This window comes from Schistocerca gregaria, chromosome 3 (assembly GCF_023897955.1).
Source record: "Schistocerca gregaria isolate iqSchGreg1 chromosome 3, iqSchGreg1.2, whole genome shotgun sequence".
Taxonomy (NCBI): Eukaryota; Metazoa; Arthropoda; class Insecta; order Orthoptera; family Acrididae; genus Schistocerca; species Schistocerca gregaria.
Genome location: NC_064922.1, coordinates 856,679,051 through 856,697,884, shown reverse-complemented (window position 1 = coordinate 856,697,884; position 18,834 = coordinate 856,679,051). Strand labels below are relative to the sequence as shown.

Sequence of the window (18,834 nt, the reverse complement as noted above, 5' to 3'; positions counted from 1 at the left end):
TCATTTATTGTACGGCTACCAGTTTTGGCGTTTCAATGCACAGTGCACTGAAACTGGTAGTTGTACAATAAATGACATTATACGGATGGCAGTAGGTGTTTAATTTTCTTTCAATAGTGAACGGCCGTTGTCCCCCAGATATCCAGTCACAAGGAGATACATACAAAAACTTGAAAGGATAACAGTGTATTGCATTTTTTCATTAGTTTCAATTTACAGCCCGCATCATATCGATATCTTCTTTTCCATTACAAAAATAGCTACTGACAAAAATATTGAACTGTTATTGATAACACAAATCACTTTCAATGTGGGTTCACTGTCACTGTAGACTGCAAGGACGCATTGTAGGCTAGACAGGGTTCTGTATTTGTGATGGCAGGGTGGGGGGAGACAGTGTTAGCAAGCATATCAATCCCTACAACTCAGGTCCGTCGCATTGCTGTGCTGCTGGTACCAGTTGAATTCGATGTTACTAGCTAGAGTGAGATTTCCTGTAGCATCAGATATAAGGCCATTTTTAAGACTGACGGGAATTTTAAATCAAGCACTGGACATTTTACATTAATTTTGAGTATAAGACGTACCTGAATTTTGGTGGCACTTTTTCAAAGAAAAAAAAGTGCATCTTATAGTCTGTAAAATATGATAATGTGTAGTTCATTGACCATGGAACCATTCGTCATGTAAAGTCAGTAATTTAGGATTTTTGTAATGAGGTGAGAGCAACATAAGTCACAAGTAAACTATTAACCTTCCTTGAAATACATACTTTCTCATATGTTTAGCTGTACTTTTTACAGTCCATTTATGCTTTGTGCTTAATGCAAAGAATAATTGTGGCCTACAGGTCGTGCTGGAGAGAAAGGTACAGCGTACACACTTGTGACAGAAAAGGACAAGGAGTTTGCAGGTCATCTGGTACGCAATCTCGAAGGTGCCAATCAAGACGTCCCTCAGTCGCTCCTAGATCTTGCTTTGCAGGTATGTTAGTTTTATCTTTGATTGTGGTGGTTCTGAAATCACTATTTGAAAAGCTACAGGTTTAATTAATTATTCACATTTAACAGTGGTTATTCTAATCACTGTCGTTCTACACAAGGCTGTTCTGGTCACAACTGGGCAGTAGTGTACAAACTGTACGCTTGTGGGCAGCAGTGAATCTTCTGCACATGGCCAAAGGTGGGCAAATGGATCGCATATAAATAGTCAACACTGTGCAAACAACAAAACTGGGTAGCGATGGGACAGTGACCAAGTGAATGCATTGTAGCAGTATGCTTTTAACACAAAACACAGTCCATGTGAAAAATACTAATATTTTATTACATTTTTGAAACAAGATATTTCTTTCTGATTACAAGTGACAACCAGTTTGTAACCTAGCACTGTAATTTAATTTTATTGTGCTTTATAAACCACAAATTAAATTTTTAAATACTTAATATTTCAAACTTTGTTGATTATATGGTTTTTATTCCACATGAATTATCAATGTTCAAAAACCATGGTTAAACTACTGCATATCAGCTGGTATGTCTCAGCGACGAGGAAAGGAAAGTTCTTAACTGTGATATGAGATGACCACCTCAACCTACCCACTAATTTCTCAGTAGCTTCCTTTGACATCATCATCCTGGAATTTTCTGGGAATACTTCTTTTATCTTTTTTTCATGTTTATACAGCCACACTGTCTCATTGCGCCCACTCGGTGTAGCACAGTTGGATTAATGAGTCAGCATTTGTTGACCACTCTTGCTAAATGTGGTCATATGAGACTTTTCTGTTTGAACAATACATTCAGATTAATTATTCATGCTGTGTTCTTATGTTACACAGCACAGTTCAGTGCAGAAAGATAGAGTTGATCACTGTTGCTGGTCAGCCACGCTTGGTAATATATTCAATCTAGATATTTCTACTTTCTTTCCTTGATTTCAAAATTTCAGTGTGAGGCGGTTAAGGTTGTATTGTGCTGTACGGCATGTTGCTAAAACTGAGTGTAGTTAAACAAGTTTGAAACAATAAATAACTTTGGCAGTAAATCATGCTGTCTGTGATCCACCAGTAACTGTTATCACATCAACTGGACCTTTCAGTGTCTATTTATAATAATTAGTAGCAAAGAAGACATTAATGAGATATTTGGAGTGAAAAGGAATAATGCAGCAATTATTAACATGATGGACCAGCCAATCACATCATACTATGCTATTTATCCTACCACTAAAAGGGGACCTATAGTTTAACTTGGAATCTGATCTACATGTCTTACCAACTTTTCCTGTTGCTACAAGACTTCTGGTCAGGTGATTACAGGGTTATAAACACACAATCAAATAGGGGTAATGCAGGAGTAGGTTTAATAATGAATAGGAAAATAGGAATGCGGGTAAGCTACTACAAACAGCATAGTGAACGCATTATTGTGGCCAAGATAGATACGAAGCCCACACCTACTACAGTAGTACAAGTTTATATGCCAACTAGCTCTGCAGATGACGAAGAAATTGAAGAAATGTACGATGAAATAAAAGAAATTATTCAGATAGTGAAGGGAGACGAAAATTTAATAGTAATGGGTGACTGGAATTCGAGTGTAGGAAAAGGGAGAGAAGGAAACATAGTAGGTGGATATGGATTGGGGCTAAGAAATGAAAGAGGAAGCCGCCTAGTAGAATTTTGTACAGAGCACAACTTAGTCATAGGTAACACTTGGTTTAAGAATCATGAGAGAAGGTTGTATACGTGGAAGAACCCTGGAGATACTAAAAGGTATCAGATAGATTATATAATGGTAAGACAGAGATTTAGGAACCAGGTTTTAAGTTGTAAGACATTTCCAGGGGCAGATGTGGACTCTGACCACAATCTATTGGTTATGACCTGTAGATTAAAACTGAAGAAACTGCAAAAATGTGGGAAATTAAGGAGATGGGACCTGGATAAACTGAAAGAACCAGAGGTTGTACAGAGTTTCAGGGAGACCATAAGGGAACAATTGACAGGAATAGGGGAAAGAAATACAGTAGAAGAAGAATGGGTAGCTCTGAGGGATGAAGTAGTGAAGGCAGCAGAGGATAAAGTAGGTAAAAAGACGAGGGCTGCTAGAAATCCTTGGGTAACAGAAGAAATATTGAATTTAATTGACGAAAGGAGAAAATATAAAAATGCAGTAAATGAAGCAGGCAAAAAGGAATACAAACGTCTCAAAAATGAGATCGACAGGAAGTGCAAAATGGCTAAACAGGGATGGCTAGAGGACAAATGTAAGGATGTAGAGGCTTATCTCACTAGGGGTAAGATAGATACTGCCTACAGGAAAATTAAAGAGACCTTTGGAGAGAAGAGAACCACGTGTATGAATATCAAGAGCTCAGATGGCAACCCAGTTCTAAGCAAAGAAGGGAAGGCAGAAAGGTGGAAGGAGTATATAGAAGGTTTATACAAGGGTGATGTACTTGAGGACAATATTATGGAAATGGAAGAGGATGTAGATGAAGACGAAATGGGTGATACGATACTGCGTGAAGAGTTTGACAGAGCACTGAAAGACCTGAGTCGAAACAAGGCCCCCGGAGTAGACAACATTCCATTAGAACTACTGACGGCCTTGGGAGAGCCAGTCATGACAAAACTCTACGAGCTGGTGAGCAAGATGTATGAGACAGGCGAAATACCCTCAGACTTCACGAAGAATATAATAATTCCAATCCCAAAGAAAGCAGGTGCTGACAGATGTGAAAATTACCGAACAATAAGTTTAATAAGTCACAGCTGCAAAATACTAACGCGAATTCTTTACAGACGAATGGAAAAACTGGTAGATGCGGACCTCGGGGAGGATCAGTTTGGATTCCGTCGAAATGTTGGAACACGTGAGGCAATACTGACCTTACGACTTATCTTAGAAGAAAGATTAAGAAAAGGGAAACCTACGTTTCTAGCATTTGTAGACTTAGAGAAAGCTTTTGACAATGTTGACTGGAATACTCTTTTTCAAATTCTAAAGGTGGCAGGGGTAAAATACAGGGAGCGAAAGGCTATTTACAATTTGTACAGAAACCAGATGGCAGTCATAAGAGTCGAGGGGCATGAAAGGGAAGCAGTGGTTGGGAAAGGAGTGAGACAGGGTTGTAGCCTCTCCCCGATGTTATTCAATCTGTATATTGAGCAAGCAGTAAAGGAAACAAAAGAAAAATTTGGAGTAGGTATTAAAATTCATGGAGACGAAGTAAAAACTTTGAGGTTCGCCGATGACATTGTAATTCTGTCAGAGACGGCAAAGGACTTGGAAGAGCAGTTGAACGGAATGGACAGTGTCTTGAAAGGAGGATATAAGATGAACATCAACAAAAGCAAAAAGAGGATAATGGAATGTAGTCCAATTAAATCGGGTGATGCTGAGGGAATTAGATTAGGAAATGAGACACTTAAAGTAGTAAAGGAGTTTTGCTATTTAGGAAGTAAAATAACTGATGATGGTCGAAGTAGAGAGGATATAAAATGTAGACTGGCAATGGCAAGGAAAACGTTTCTGAAGAAGAGAAATTTGTTAACATCGAATATAGATTTAAGTGTCAGGAAGTCATTTCTGAAAATATTTGTTTGGAGTGTAGCCATGTATGGAAGTGAAACATGGACGATAACTAGTTTGGACAAGAAGAGAATAGAAGCTTTCGAAATGTGGTGCTACAGAAGAATACTGAAGATAAGGTGGATAGATCACGTAACTAATGAGGAGGTATTGAATAGGATTGGGGAGAAGAGAAGTTTGTGGCACAACTTGACTAGAAGAAGGGATCGGTTGGTAGGACATGTTTTGAGGCATCAAGGGATCACAAATTTAGCATTGGAGGGCAGTGTGGAGGGTAAAAATCATAGAGGGAGACCGAGAGGTGAGTACACTAAGCAGATTCAGAAGGATGTAGGTTGCAGTAGGTACTGGGAGATGAAGAAGCTTGCACAGGATAGAGTAGCATGGAGAGCTGCATCAAACCAGTCTCAGGACTGAAGACCACAACAACAACAACAACAACTACTATTATTAGTATTATTAAAAATGACTATGCTTCATGATGTGTTAATATCCTTTACTTTTGGCAGTAACTGTCTGAGCCTACAATTAAATATCATTCCAAATTTATGTGTGTTTATGTTTCTTAGATATTTTAACTCATTGTTACTTATTTTTAAGGCAAAATTGTTTTTATTTTCCTCACATTATACTGTCATGTTTCAGAGTGCCTGGTTTCGCAAGTCACGCTTCAAAAGTGGTAAGGGTAAGCCAGCAAATGTTGGTGGGCGAGGGCTTGGCTACCGAGAAAAACCAGGAATTGGTTCACATGAAACACAGGTATTGTGGCAGTTCTTCAATGTTAATGTTTACACATCTCTGCATTTCCTTTAACCCTCTAGTGGCTTGAATTGACTCTTCTACTGCTAAGATTGTAAGGGATGGGTGACAACTCGTAAATAAAAAAGTACACTCAGGCTTAGTATAAAGAAATGCATAACTTGGTTTCAAAAATTGCAAAGCATATCCTCACCCTCACATTGTAAGGCCCTCATATTAATTCTTGTTCTCATTCCTGCCGAAATTTGTAAACCATAGTAGTGGAAAATACAGCATGGAATGTAGCAACACTATGAAAAGGACAGTTACTACTCACCATATAGTGAAAATGCTGAGTCGCCGATCACACATGACCACAGTCTCTGGCTGCTGAAGCCAGACTCCGAGCAGCAGTGGAAGATGGGAGGGGCAACTGGTTAATGGGATTAAGGAGGAAGCTGAAGTGGGGAGAAGGAGGGACAGCAAGGTAGAGGGAGGGACAGCAAGGTAGGGGTGGTGGACGATAAAGCGCTGCTTGTGGGAGCGAATAGGGACGAGGTGGATAGAGGGTAGAGCAGCTAAGTGCAGTCAGGAGGTTAGATGCAGGATAGGAGGGGTGAGGTTAGATGCAGGATAGGAGGGGTGGGGGAGTGGGAAAGGAAAGAAGTAGAAAGACTGGATGCGTTGGCGAAATAGTGGGTTGTGCAGTGCTGGGATGGGAATAGGGAAGGGGCTAGATGGTTAAGGACAATGATTAATGGAGGTTGAAACCAGAAGGTAAAAGGAATGTTAGTTACATTGCAGGGAGAGTTCCCCTCTGCGCAATTCAGAAAAACTGGTGTTGGTGGGAAGGATACAGATTTTACGGTCTCTGCAGCAGTCATTGAAATGAAGAACATTGTGTGGGGTAACATGCTTAGCAGTGGGGTGATGTAGCTGTTTCTTGGCCACAGTTTGTCAGTGGCCATTTGTGTGCTCAGACAGCTTGGTTGTTGTCATGTGCAAGTAGAAAGCAGCAATGCAGCACACTGGTTGCAGCTTAACGCTTAACTCGCAGATCACATGATTGGTTTCTCAGGGCGCACGAATACCCCCCCCTCCCTCCCTCCGCCTTTTGATGAGATAGGTGATATTTGTGACTGGACTGGAGTAGGTGGTGGTGGGAGGATACGTGGGACAGGTCTGGCAGCTAGGTCTATTACAGGGATATGAGCCATGAGGCAAAGAGTTGGGATCAGGGGTGATTGTGTAAGAATGGAGGAGGACATTGGGCACAGCGAGAGGTAGTCGAAACTCTGGCAGAGAATGTGATTCAGTTGCCCCATTCCTGGGTGGTACTGAGTCTCGAGGGGTCATAGGGGGATCTGTAATCGGACGGTGGGACTTTGAGAGGTGGTTGGTGACTGGAAAGATAAGGCATGAGGTATCTGTTTCTGTACAAGATTGGGTGGGTAATTACAGTCTGTGAAGCCCTCAGTGAAACTGTCGCAACTGTAGTGATGAGCAGTCCCTCTTGAGATGTACCAAGGGTATCACTGAGGCCTTCACAGACCGTAATTATCCTCCCAACCTTGTACAGAAACAGATGTCCCGTGCCTTATCTTCCCAGTCACCCACCACCTCCCCGAGTCTCACTGTCTGGCCACAGAGGAGCATTCCCTTCCTGACTCTGTACCAACTAGGACTGCAGCAACTGAATTCTCCGCCGAGGTTCCGACTACCTCTCGTTGTGCCCTGAAATTAGAAATGTGCTACCCACTAACACTCCCATCCTTTCTAGAGTGGTATTCTGTTGCCCACCAAACCTGCTCCGCCCATCCCTACACAACCCCTGCTCCCAACCCCATGCCGTAGATGCAAGACCTGTCCCATAAATCCTCCCACCACCACCTTCTCCAGTACAGTCACAAATGTCACCTACCCCATCAGAGGTAGGGCTACCCACGAAAGAAGTCATTTGATCTACAAATTAAGCTGCAACTTCTGTGCTGCATTCTACATGCGGATAACAACCAATAAGCTGTCAGTCCACATGAATGGCCACTGACAAATTGTGGCCAAGTAAAAGTTGGACCACCCTGTTGCTGTGCATGCTGCCAAACACAATGTTCATTTCAATGACTGTTTCACAAATTGTGCCATCTGGATACCTCCCACAAACACCAGCTTTTTTAGTCATTGTCCTTACACACCTACCCGCTTCCCTGTTCCCATTCCAGCACTACACAGCCCTCTATTTCACCAACGCACCCAGTCTGTTTACTTTTCTCATTTCCCACTACCTCCCCTCCCTCTTCCCCACCTTCAGTCTGCACTTAGCTGCCCTACCCTCTCTCCACCTTGTCCCTGCTCACTCTCCCAAGCAGCACTTCACTGTCCCCCACCCCTACCCTGCTGTCCCTCTCCTTCCCTGTCCTAGTCCCCTCCTTACCCTCTCCACGTGGTTGCCTAAAGCTCACTTTCCGACAGTCTTTTTGTTGTGCCTACCTGCGACACAGTATCTGTGCTATATGGTGAGTAACAACTATACTTTTTATAATATTTTTATAAACCGAAGTAGTAGTAGAAAAGTCATTCAACTACATTTAATCTCAAATTGTACACACAACATCTAAATAACAGAGGGAGTAGAGCTAACCACTCAGTGTACAGTTGAGGCATTGCATAGTCAGCAGCCATATGCATTGTATCCTTGTGGAAGACCCAGTGTACAATACCTATCCTGTGCATCCACTCACAACATTTTACTCTAGTCCAGTGACAGGTATATCCTCCCATGTTATTAGAGGCAGGACCAGCTCTGGATAAAGTCATGTCACACTTCAACTATGCTGTAACTTCTGCACTGTCTTTCACGTGGGCATAACAGCCAACAAATGTGGCCAAGAGCACAGTTTATCATACAGTGGCAGAAACTGAAGCTGGCAAATAGCTGCATTAAAAACGTGTGCCATGTGGATACCCCCCACACCCAATGACACGATTCTGTGAAATTCTGTAGATGGGAATTGTTCTTAAGACACATCGTTTGATCCTGCAACCGCTGGGCCCTGTCTTCACTAACTCCTGTTCCATATCGCTGTCACCCTTGCCCTCATAACCCCTTCCCCACCCCTCCCCTCTCCCCAAACACATACTTTCCTCTCAGTGGTTTCTTCCTTCCTCTTCCTATTGCCCCTTTCTGACTAGGAACTAGGTCCTCTACACTGTAGGCCACATACAACTCCCCACACCTACACCATGGTGAGCTCACCAGTGCCTCATTCCACTTTCTCCTCTCAACCATTTCCTGAACACACCTGAGTATACTACAGTAGAACCTCACTAATCAGACCTCGGATGATCCGACTCTCCACCTACTCCGACTGTCCCATTTCTGGTGTTTGTGTACATACAGGGCCCACTGTTACAGTCAGATCTGGACTTGTCCACGGCTCTTTGTCTGTGATATGGATTTGTAGGCTGTTGACTGTTGCTAGGTGCAATAGTTCGATCAGTTTTAGAATGAAATTACTTGTTTCTAACACAATCAGTAAGTGTTATTGCACACATATCTGTTTTATAAACTATTGACAATGTTGCTCTTACATATTAAAGTGTGTAAAACTAAATTACAGCACCAACTGAATGTAAACATGTGATGCTATCTATGCAACCTGACATTGGCCCATTGATGTGAGTGAGTGGATCAGTACAGCTGACATTGACTGCACAACAGAAACAAAATTAACTGACGACCAACTCATTGATACTGTAACTCGAACAACCGACGAGAATGAGGAAGATGACGCTGACGACAATGAATCCACAGTCAAGTATCTCATACAGGTGCTAAAAATGCATTTGATATAGCTCTTCAATACATCGAACAAAGCTCTACATATACCCCAATAGGCATTTTGTGGCTGAGAAAATGCAGTAACATCATGGCAAAATCAAGGTTGTCACCTGCTAACAAAAAGAATGTTGCAGACTTTTTTTATCCTGCGTAAGATTAGAACATTTATTAACATGTGATTTCTCATGCTTCTAACAGTTAAGTGCAATTCAGCTGTGTAACAATGCAGTACTGTTTGATGGTATGTTCAGATGCTAAATTTTTAACAGTATCTTACCATATAATAATTGACATATTTTATACTACAGGCAATATTGTACATCACAATTCCGTGCAATATTTTTAGTGTGTGGGCATTATTGTTTTGTGGAAGTCCAATTAATGCAGTTTCTACTTAAGATTTTATTTTCCATACCTAGCCTTTGATTCATTTGAGGAAGTAGGATGGCAGTACTGCACCAGCCAATGACCATATGCCCTTTAAACACTGCCTGGATTGGCCATGGGCTGCAGCAGTTCTGCCACTGTTTTCTGTAAATGAAGCAGTGGCTGGATTTTACAGATATGGCCTTGTGTTCAAACTTCAGAAATTGGACTTACACCGGTTAACTCCCTCAGATATGGAGTTTAATGTTGAAGAACTCCAATATGTCACAACAAATAGTTTATTACTAATACAAGCAGTCTCAATTGTTTATAGTGAGGCAGTGCATAACACATGCAACATTATGTATATTTTAATGGCTGTGAGGGCAACTTCCTTCCCATCCATTCCACCTTCCTTCCTGGTCATCAGCCTTAGCCCATTATAGCCTTCACCACCCTCTCGCCCTCCCTTCCCCTCTCTCTCCACTGTGTGTGTGTGTGTGTGTGGACATGGAATTTGTATCTTGTGTAACTCAAAATGAAGGGTAAATAATTGAATAATAACTTCATATATAATTCTAACATAACGTAAAAAATGTACCTAAATTGTATGGGAAGTATTGTTTTATCTAATATAATGATTTTTATTCTTGTAAACTATAATTTTCTTTTTTCTTTTTATCATTCCTTTCAGAGCCCTAATACTGGACTTGGTGATTTGATTCCAAAACCAAAGTCTGGACCTGGTACAGACAGATTGTCTGCAATGAAGGCAGCATTCAGAAGCCAGTATCAAAGCCAGGTGAGTTTTGTTTTTGAGACATGAGTCGCATTTATACTGCTCAAATCATCATGAGCCACTGAAGAAAGGCACAAAGTAGTTGTGACAGCTTGTAGATATAATTTTGTGCATCATTTGGTTAATCCAGAAATTGGATGGGTAGGTATTCATTTTATTAATGGGTTGCATTCACATTCTCTTTGTGACCAAATTCCATCAAACACCCATTGCTGCTTGTTCCAAAGACACTAGTTGTGTAACTAAGTGTCTAGGACCATCTCTTCTTACAGTTACACCAAATTCTGATATAGTGAAGACACAATTGCTAAATTTATGGGGAATTTGGTGTAGTGTACCTATATGTTCTAAAGTTTTCTGTTTAGTTGTCACTGGAATTTCATCCTTTCACTAATTTTCATAGTTTATGAGAAATGTTTTCATAAATAGTAAACTCACTGTACAACAACATTTATCTTGTACTTGCATTTATTTATTTAATAGTGAACACATCAGTGGATGACTGTCCAAAATCTAAAACACTGAAGCACTTACATACAAAAACATTAATTTCCTGGTATATAGTTCTAGGGGAGCATTCTTCCCAGAGACATCACAGAGTCTTTTACAAGCCTTAACAAGTTACAGTTCATTAGTTGGCAAACACTATTCATAGTAAAAAATGCTATTTATTGATTACATACAGAGTATTACTTGTTGCTGCTAATGATAGTGTGTAACAACTTCAACTTTTGATAGTATCATGATCCTGTTATGTAAGTCTAAGTTGCAGCATATTTATTCAAGTACTTTAAAAATTGTTTAAATAGACCACTTTAAACAGTGTAGGCTAACGTAATTTTAGTTAAAGTGAAGCAACACTGTCTTGAGCTTCAAAGCTTCTTTGAAAACTTGGTCTTCTTTTTCTAAATTTCAAAAGTAGAAAATTTTTGCTGTGTATTTTTCAGATAATTTTGTCTATTTTGGTTAGGATTATCCACCGCCACCTGTAACCTGACACTGAGAAACTGCAAATTTCTATTGAGTGTTTTTATAATGATTTACAAGTGCCAAAGTTAAAGATGTGTAAAGCACTAAAGAAATTCATTGTGTTACTGTGTATTTTTAGTTCCTGGCATCTTCGGATCACACCTGGGAGCAGACAATTGAGCAGAAACCTTCATTTTTGAGTCCACAAATGGAGGCGCAAATTGAGAACTGCCCTCCTCCTCCACCACCACAGCAATCCACAGGCAGCAGCCGGAGAGTGAAGAAAAGCCGCTGGGACAACTCGTAGTCAAAGGGGATACCTCAGGGTGCTTCATAGTTATCATCTTTTTTTATATACTCTTTTCAGTACTGATTGTTAGTGTTATTGAGGACTAAAAACAATTTCATTTGAGAACATACCTGTGGTACGGTGCAACGTATCGCACACATCTTGTTCAAAGGCACCATTGTACAGAACTTCACTGTGTGTCCCGTGAATGACTCGCTTTAGTATTTTTGTAAATGTTTGTGTGTAACTGTAATTATACGATAGAAATAATTATTTTTAGTACATTGTGTGTTTGACTCAAATACATAGGTATACCATTGAAAAAGAATAATTAGAAATGATATTGACATTATAGTGTTTTATTTGCATTTGGAACTGCGACTGTGAAGTTGCAGGACTCTGTCTTTTTTTTTCCATAAGATTAAAAGTTGAAATGTATGAAATGGAGCAGTTCAGTACTTTTTCTTCTTTTATCAGTGAAGAACAAATAAACGCCACTTCTGCTTATGTCTGAGGTTTATATTATTGAGGAAGAGTTCCCTGACAACATTATGTCCTTCAGAATTCTTAATATCATTAATATTTTTCTTCGTATATGTAGGGAGAAGTTCATATGATTTTTTTATGTCATATTTCAGCAATGGGGCACATGGAGAATTTAATGATATTCTGTGCTGTTTTTACAGAATTTTTCCTATATTATAAATGTGAGATTAACATTAACCAATGCAAAATACAGGCTGGAATAATGACTTTTACTCCCAACCTCAGTGGCCAGAGATAGGGTTCATGAGTCATGAGTGTGTGAGTTGTGAATGTGTGTTTGTTTTCTACTTTAGAGGAATGCTGTCGTTTTGTTGTGCCTGCCTGTAACTCAGTGTGAGATTAGTACCATGTGTTCTGGTTGCTACATTTTCGTATTCCAACTAAAATGAAACTTGTGTTAACCACAACTATTTCAGAATGTGGAAAGCTACTTTCAAGTATAAGGAAGCATAATACTTTTGACTTGATTTGTGAAATTACATTTTTTGTTACAGCCATTATACTTTTAAGTGTAAAATCACAGGTAGGTTTGTAATGCTTGGGGTTTAGTATGGACGGTGCTGACATGTGGTGATAAATAATATATCGTGCTGGAAAAAAAAGAAAAAAAAAGGGTCTTCCGTGACTCAAATCTGCTGCTATCTGAGTACAAGTGATAGTAAATTACTATCAGTAGTTGGCTTTGCAGTCCAGATAGAGCATTTCCTGTACATCGTTAGCCTAAACTGACAGGCAAGATAAGAGGCTGTTATGAAATAGTTAACAGGCAGTCCCTTGTGCAAAATAGCTTAATGAAAAATACCAAATGTTCGTAATTAATCCATGTTTAATAGCTCCTTACTGCATACTTTTCTTTATTTGCCATAACTCTGTAATTAATTTAATTTTGTGTACTGTCAACAGACAGAAAAAATTAAAAAACATTACGACACAAAATTTTTGTTTCAGAGTCAGTGTTTAACATCACTTAAAGGTACACATGTTTATTATGAACGTTACTTGCTGAAGAAAAGGGAGCCGTAGTTTTCATATCAGCAGCACAAAACTGCTGCAGTCTTGAAATGGAAGAAGCTTCTATTCATAACAATGCATACAGCCATTTATTACCTTTCTGTTTTGGAAACAGTTCGTAAAATTACTTGTAGGATGCAAAACCTTACAATCTTGTTTCAGAAACGAACATAGTTTGCACAAGAATATTGACACTTGACCAACTGGTTTCCTAGCTACCGATTATCAATAGCTCTGTGTAGATACTATAGAATATTGTTGTCAGTTAATTCCATAAAATATATTTGTGTGGAGATTGGTGATATTTTGTGGTGCAGTGACTGAATGTTTTGGAAATTTGCTTTTGCTGTTTGTGTCTGATAGATATCATATTTGTAAATTCCACTCTAGCACCTTCTTTCAAACAGGGCAGTGTTTCATTTTCGGCTGTGGTTGTAACCTGAAAGCCTTGGGACCTCATCTAAATGGCACACGTTGCTGATGTGGAATTATCAGCTCGGGCTGCTGTATCCCTCCCACATCCCCCCACATTGTGATATAAAAGCTGTGACAGCAAGAGATAGTGCTTTAAACCAAGTCCCACTACAATGGACATCACTGAGGCTCTCTGGTGAGTGGTTGCCCATACTAAGTGTAATTCAGTAACTGCTGGAGTAAATCTGAATTGTCGTTGTTACGAATGAGTTACAGCTCATAATTCTGGAATGAGGAAGTGTTCACTCTAGCTTAGTGTTAACATGCATTGATTTGAAACTAAATTTACAGAACCACGAGTGTTATACTAATGTGTATGACATTCATCCTTTAGAGCTTTCAGTGTGAAATATGAATTTAGTACTACTGTTTTGGCACATTAAGGAAACCTGCTATTATATCAGTGAAGCTTTTTCACTTCACTATTGTCTTGTAAATTATTATTGTTGTTGTCAAGTTTCTGTCACCACTTCATATGTGATCACTATAGGTCCTTAGCTATTTTCTCATTTCTTGCCTATTTATCTGTATTATCAATAGGGAAGTAACTTGAGAAAACTATAAAATTATAAGATAAAATGGGTAGCTTGTACTTATCTTTAGGAGCTGTCATTCTTAACCAACAGACACATATGAAAATGAAAGTAAAAGTACTGTTACATAGTTTATTGATAGTACTAAGAACTTCACCTGCTGAAGGTAAGTACTGGCAAGCCTTTCTGTCCAAATATTTTATGGTATTACCATTCAGTTACAGTGAGAATGACTTTTTTTGCACATACAGCTACTTATTTTTAAAAGACATTTTTATCAGCCAGGGAAAGGAATACTTTTTGACATGGTGGTATGGAAACAATATAAGTACAGACTAAAGTGTTTATTTAAAGGAAGTGGAAGCTTCGTCCTTTTCAGTAGAAGGGGCTAGCTGTTTGTTTATCTTGTTTATTAATAAAATTATTGAGTCAAAATAAGGATTGTTGGACGATTTATACTGTGGGCCCAGTAATTATCAAACTTCTGGATTCATCACCCGGTAAGGTAAAATAATTTTTTAACAGCCTTAAGTGGAATGGTTTCATTTAAAAATTCCATGAAAGCCATGGACCCAATCATCATTAAACTTACTGGTTCATATGTATATTAATCCATAGTACTCAATCACATAAATTGTCATTCACATACAATAACAACACATTTTCAGAGTGCAAGTTCTTATCTTCTTGTTTACTCCAAATTTTACACCATTAAAAACTTTCTCCTGTTGTCACAGAACAAAATCTAAAACATAGCCAGCAGTTTGTCTTTCTCTTATTGTATAAAATTACTGTCCACTGTTCACATTGCAGGCACAAAGTCCACATCTTATACACCGAACACACCTACATCCACCCACTACATGCCAAGACTGAGTTGCCGTCTGTTGAGCCCCAGTGTACTGTTATTCATTGTGGCCAAGCCCACACATCTGTTTACAGTATCTTAACTTAACAGAAATTTCGTTGTCTGATCTTGAACTCACTGTCCAGAGTTATCTGTCACCGATAATCCAAGAGCATGAAGTGTCTATAGACTAAAGTGTACTTGTAAATCAATTCAGGAGTCTGTTACCTTTGTTCATTTGGAACAATCCGTAACTTCCTCAATTCCTTTGAAAGTGCTTTGTTTTGTACACTTGTGCTTGTCCACAGTCAAGTTGTCATAATTAATGACCAAAGTATCACTTTATCCTCATTATATCTCTTTAAGAGTTTCCCAGTCTGTCCAATATTTGGTGTCCCATGACATGCATTGTATCTTATACCTCAGATGTGTTAAATTTTTCTTATTAATTGGCTATGTTGTAGATTTTATGTTGTGATGGCAAGAGAAAGATTTTAGTGATGTAATTTAGTGCACGAAATGTGAAGATGAGAGCCTGCCCATTGAAAGCATGTTTTCCTTGGAAACTAAGTGGTAGAATTTTGCAGCTAATGTCCATACAAATTTTTAACAACAGTCACAAAATGGGTAAGTCTCAAGGTTCAATCGTTTGTCAGTTTCAGGATTTTTTATGTTGTTTATCAGTTATTTCATTTCTAGTGGTGATTTGTTAAAGCGGGGGGTGGGGGGACGACGACGACAACAACAACAACAACAACAACAACACCAATAACAACCTGCACTGTGGCTCGGAATCCATGTTAACTGTAAGTTCCTGTGCAGATGGCTTGGAAATTCAGTTAATGTGTCAGACAAAGGTAAAGATGTACCACCTCCAATAGAACTGAGCCTAGTAAAGCACTGTGGTGTTCATACCAGTCTTTGAGTTGTGGACAGCTTTACTTCTTTTTTCACTTTGAGTCAGCAACATTAAAATCTATTTTGATAGTCCAGGCACTGTCTTATGTATGTGTATTGTTGTAATATAAATAGAATTGCAAATTTACTCTGAGAATGTGCTAAATTGATAACAAAAATAGAGCACAAAATAGGCTTATTTGTTGTCAGATGCAGTTTTTCTATTCTAATATGACAGAAAATCAGCCTGTTTTGTGTAAATAAGGATCGTGTATAACTCCCTGTGACAAGTATGCTTTAAATAATTATTCTAGGTATCTATTAAAAACTCTTATGTATTGCTCACACAGTGATCGTGAGGATAAGATTAGAATAAGTACTGCTTGCACAGAGGAATTCAAACAATCATTTTTCTTGCGCTCCATGTATGAATGGAAAAGGAAGAAACCCTAATAACTGGCAGAATAGGATGTACCCTCTGCCATGCACCTCACAGTGGTTTGCAGAGTATAGACGTAGCTGTAAACATCACATCATTGACCTCGCCCCTCTCCTCCCTGCCCCCAAACTCTCGTATCTCTTTCTTACCTGCCAGACGCATGCAACACAAATTGAAAACATAATCTTCTGAAACACTTTCATGAAAGGGAATTTCTCTAACTAAGGAATAATGGTACATGGAAATGACTGCAGCAATCTTAAGACACTGAAGAGCCTCTGCAACATTTGAGGTTATCTAATTTACACAATATTCAAATTTGTCACTTGTTGTGATTGCTTTGATGCAGCTTTCTGTGCTAATCTATCATGTGAAAGTCTCTTCATCTATGCATAACTACCACAACCTACATTCACCTGAACCTATTTACTTCTCACACTTCCTTTCGTTAGTAATTTAACTTCACCTTGATGCATCAAGCTGTGTTCTATCAACATGTCTCCTCTGTAGGCACTGTATGTCATAAATTCTCTTTCTCCCTGATTAAATTCAGTATTTCTTCATTAGATACCAGATTTTCTCCAGAATCCTATACAAGAGGATCAAAGACCAACTAGAGGAAGAATTAGGTGAATACCAAGGAGGCGTCAGACCTTCGAGAAGCTGTGCAGAACAGATCATCACTTTAAAATTATCCATAGCATATTACAAGAAATGAAATAAACTTCTTATAACAACCTTCGTGGCCTTTAAAAAAGCATATGATTGTATCCACAGACCTTCAATGTTAAAAATCTTAAGAAATTTTGGGCTCCATACAAAATTAATCAAACTGATAGAACTCACCTTAACCAACAATGTACCAGAAATCAAGTTCAGGGGGGAACTATCTGAGCCATTCATCATAAAAACAGGTTTAAGACAAGGAAATTGCTAGACACCCCTACTGTTCAACTGTGCTTTAGAATACATAATGAGGGAACGGTGCAAGTTTAACTCAAAGAACATCCAAATTGGAAGACCCAAAGACAACATAGTTTAAATTGTCTGGGATTTGCTGATGACCTTACTCTCTCATCCAACAGTATTCAGGAAACAAAACAACAAGTTATCTCACTACAGGAAACAGCACAGAAAATTGGTCTTGAAAAAACAATCATCATGTTAACTGACCCACCACTCATAAACAAAATTTCCATAGGAAACCAAGAAATCAAAATTGTAGATAAATTTAAATACAGTACTGGCCATTAAAATTGCTACACCATGAAGGTGGCGTGCTACAGACGCGAAATTTAACCGACAGGAAGAAGATGCTGTGATATGCAAATGTTTAGCGTTTCAGAGCATTCACACAAGGTTGGCACCGGTAGCAACACCTACAACATGCTGACATGAGGAAAGTTTCCAACCGATTTTCCATACACAAACAGCAGTTGACCGGCGTTGCCTGGTGAAACGTTGCTGTGATACCTTGTGTAAGGAGGAGAAATGCGTACCATCACGTTTCCGACTTTGATAAAGGTCAGATTGTAGCCTATTGTGATTGCGGTTTATCGTATCGGGACATTCCTGCTTGCATTGGTCGAGATCTAATGACTGTTAGCAGAATATAGAATCGGTGGGTTCAGGAGGGTAATACGGAATGCCGTGCTGGATCCCAACGGCCTCATATCACTAGCATTCGAGATGACAGGCATCTTATCCGCATGGCTGTAATGTATCGTGCAGCCACGTCTCAATCCATGAGTCAACAGATGAGGACATTTGCAAAACAACAACCATTTGCATGAACAGTTTGATGACGTTTGCAGCAGCATGGACTATTAGCTTGGAGACCATGGCTGCGGTTACCCTTGACGGTGCATCACAGGCAGGAGCGCCTGTGATGGTGTACTCGATGACTAACTTGGGTGTACGAATGGCAAAACATCATTTTTTTGGATGAATCCAGGTTTACAGCATCATTATGGTCGCATCTGTGTTTGGTGACATCGCAGTGAATGCACATTGGAAGCGTGTATTCATCATTGCTATACTGGCACATCACCCGGCGTGATGGTATGGGGTGCCATTGGTTACACGTCTCGGGCACCTCTTATTTGCAGTGACGTCACTTTGAACAGTGGACATTACATTTCAGATGTATTATGACCCGTGGCTCTACCCTTCATTCGATCCCTGCGAAAACCTACATTTCAGCAAGATAATGCATGACCGCATGTTGCAGGTCCTGTACAGGCCTTTCTGGATACAGAAAATATTCAACTGCTGCCCTGCCCAGCACATTCTCCAGATCTATCACGAATTGAAAACATCTGGTCAATGGTGGCCGAGCAACTGGCTCGTCACAATACGCCAGTCACTACTCTTGATGCACTGTGGTATTGTGTTGAAGCTGCATGGGCAGCTGTACCTGTACACACCATCCAAGCTCTGTTGGACTCAATGCCCAGGCATATCAAGGCCGTTATTACGGCCAGAGGTGGT

At 39.5% G+C, this 18,834-nt stretch overlaps 2 protein-coding genes across 3 annotated transcripts in view; both read left to right on the top strand.

Annotated features, from left to right (window-relative positions):
- LOC126354833 (ATP-dependent RNA helicase DDX42) overlaps positions 1–12,104 on the top strand; it is an 89,191-nt gene extending 77,087 nt beyond the window's left edge. For both annotated transcript variants that reach the window (XM_050004781.1, XM_050004782.1), the window contains exons 9-12: positions 851–984; positions 5,244–5,357; positions 10,235–10,342; positions 11,448–12,104. In XM_050004781.1, the coding sequence (XP_049860738.1) occupies positions 851–984; positions 5,244–5,357; positions 10,235–10,342; positions 11,448–11,615 (524 nt within the window). In that variant the 3' untranslated portion in view covers positions 11,616–12,104. The remainder of the gene's footprint in view (positions 1–850; positions 985–5,243; positions 5,358–10,234; positions 10,343–11,447) is intronic.
- A 1,461-nt stretch (positions 12,105–13,565) lies between these two features.
- LOC126354832 (neprilysin-4-like) overlaps positions 13,566–18,834 on the top strand; it is a 141,982-nt gene continuing 136,713 nt past the window's right edge. The window contains exon 1 of the mRNA XM_050004779.1: positions 13,566–13,764. Coding sequence (XP_049860736.1) covers positions 13,742–13,764 — 23 coding nt within the window. The 5' untranslated portion in view covers positions 13,566–13,741. The remainder of the gene's footprint in view (positions 13,765–18,834) is intronic.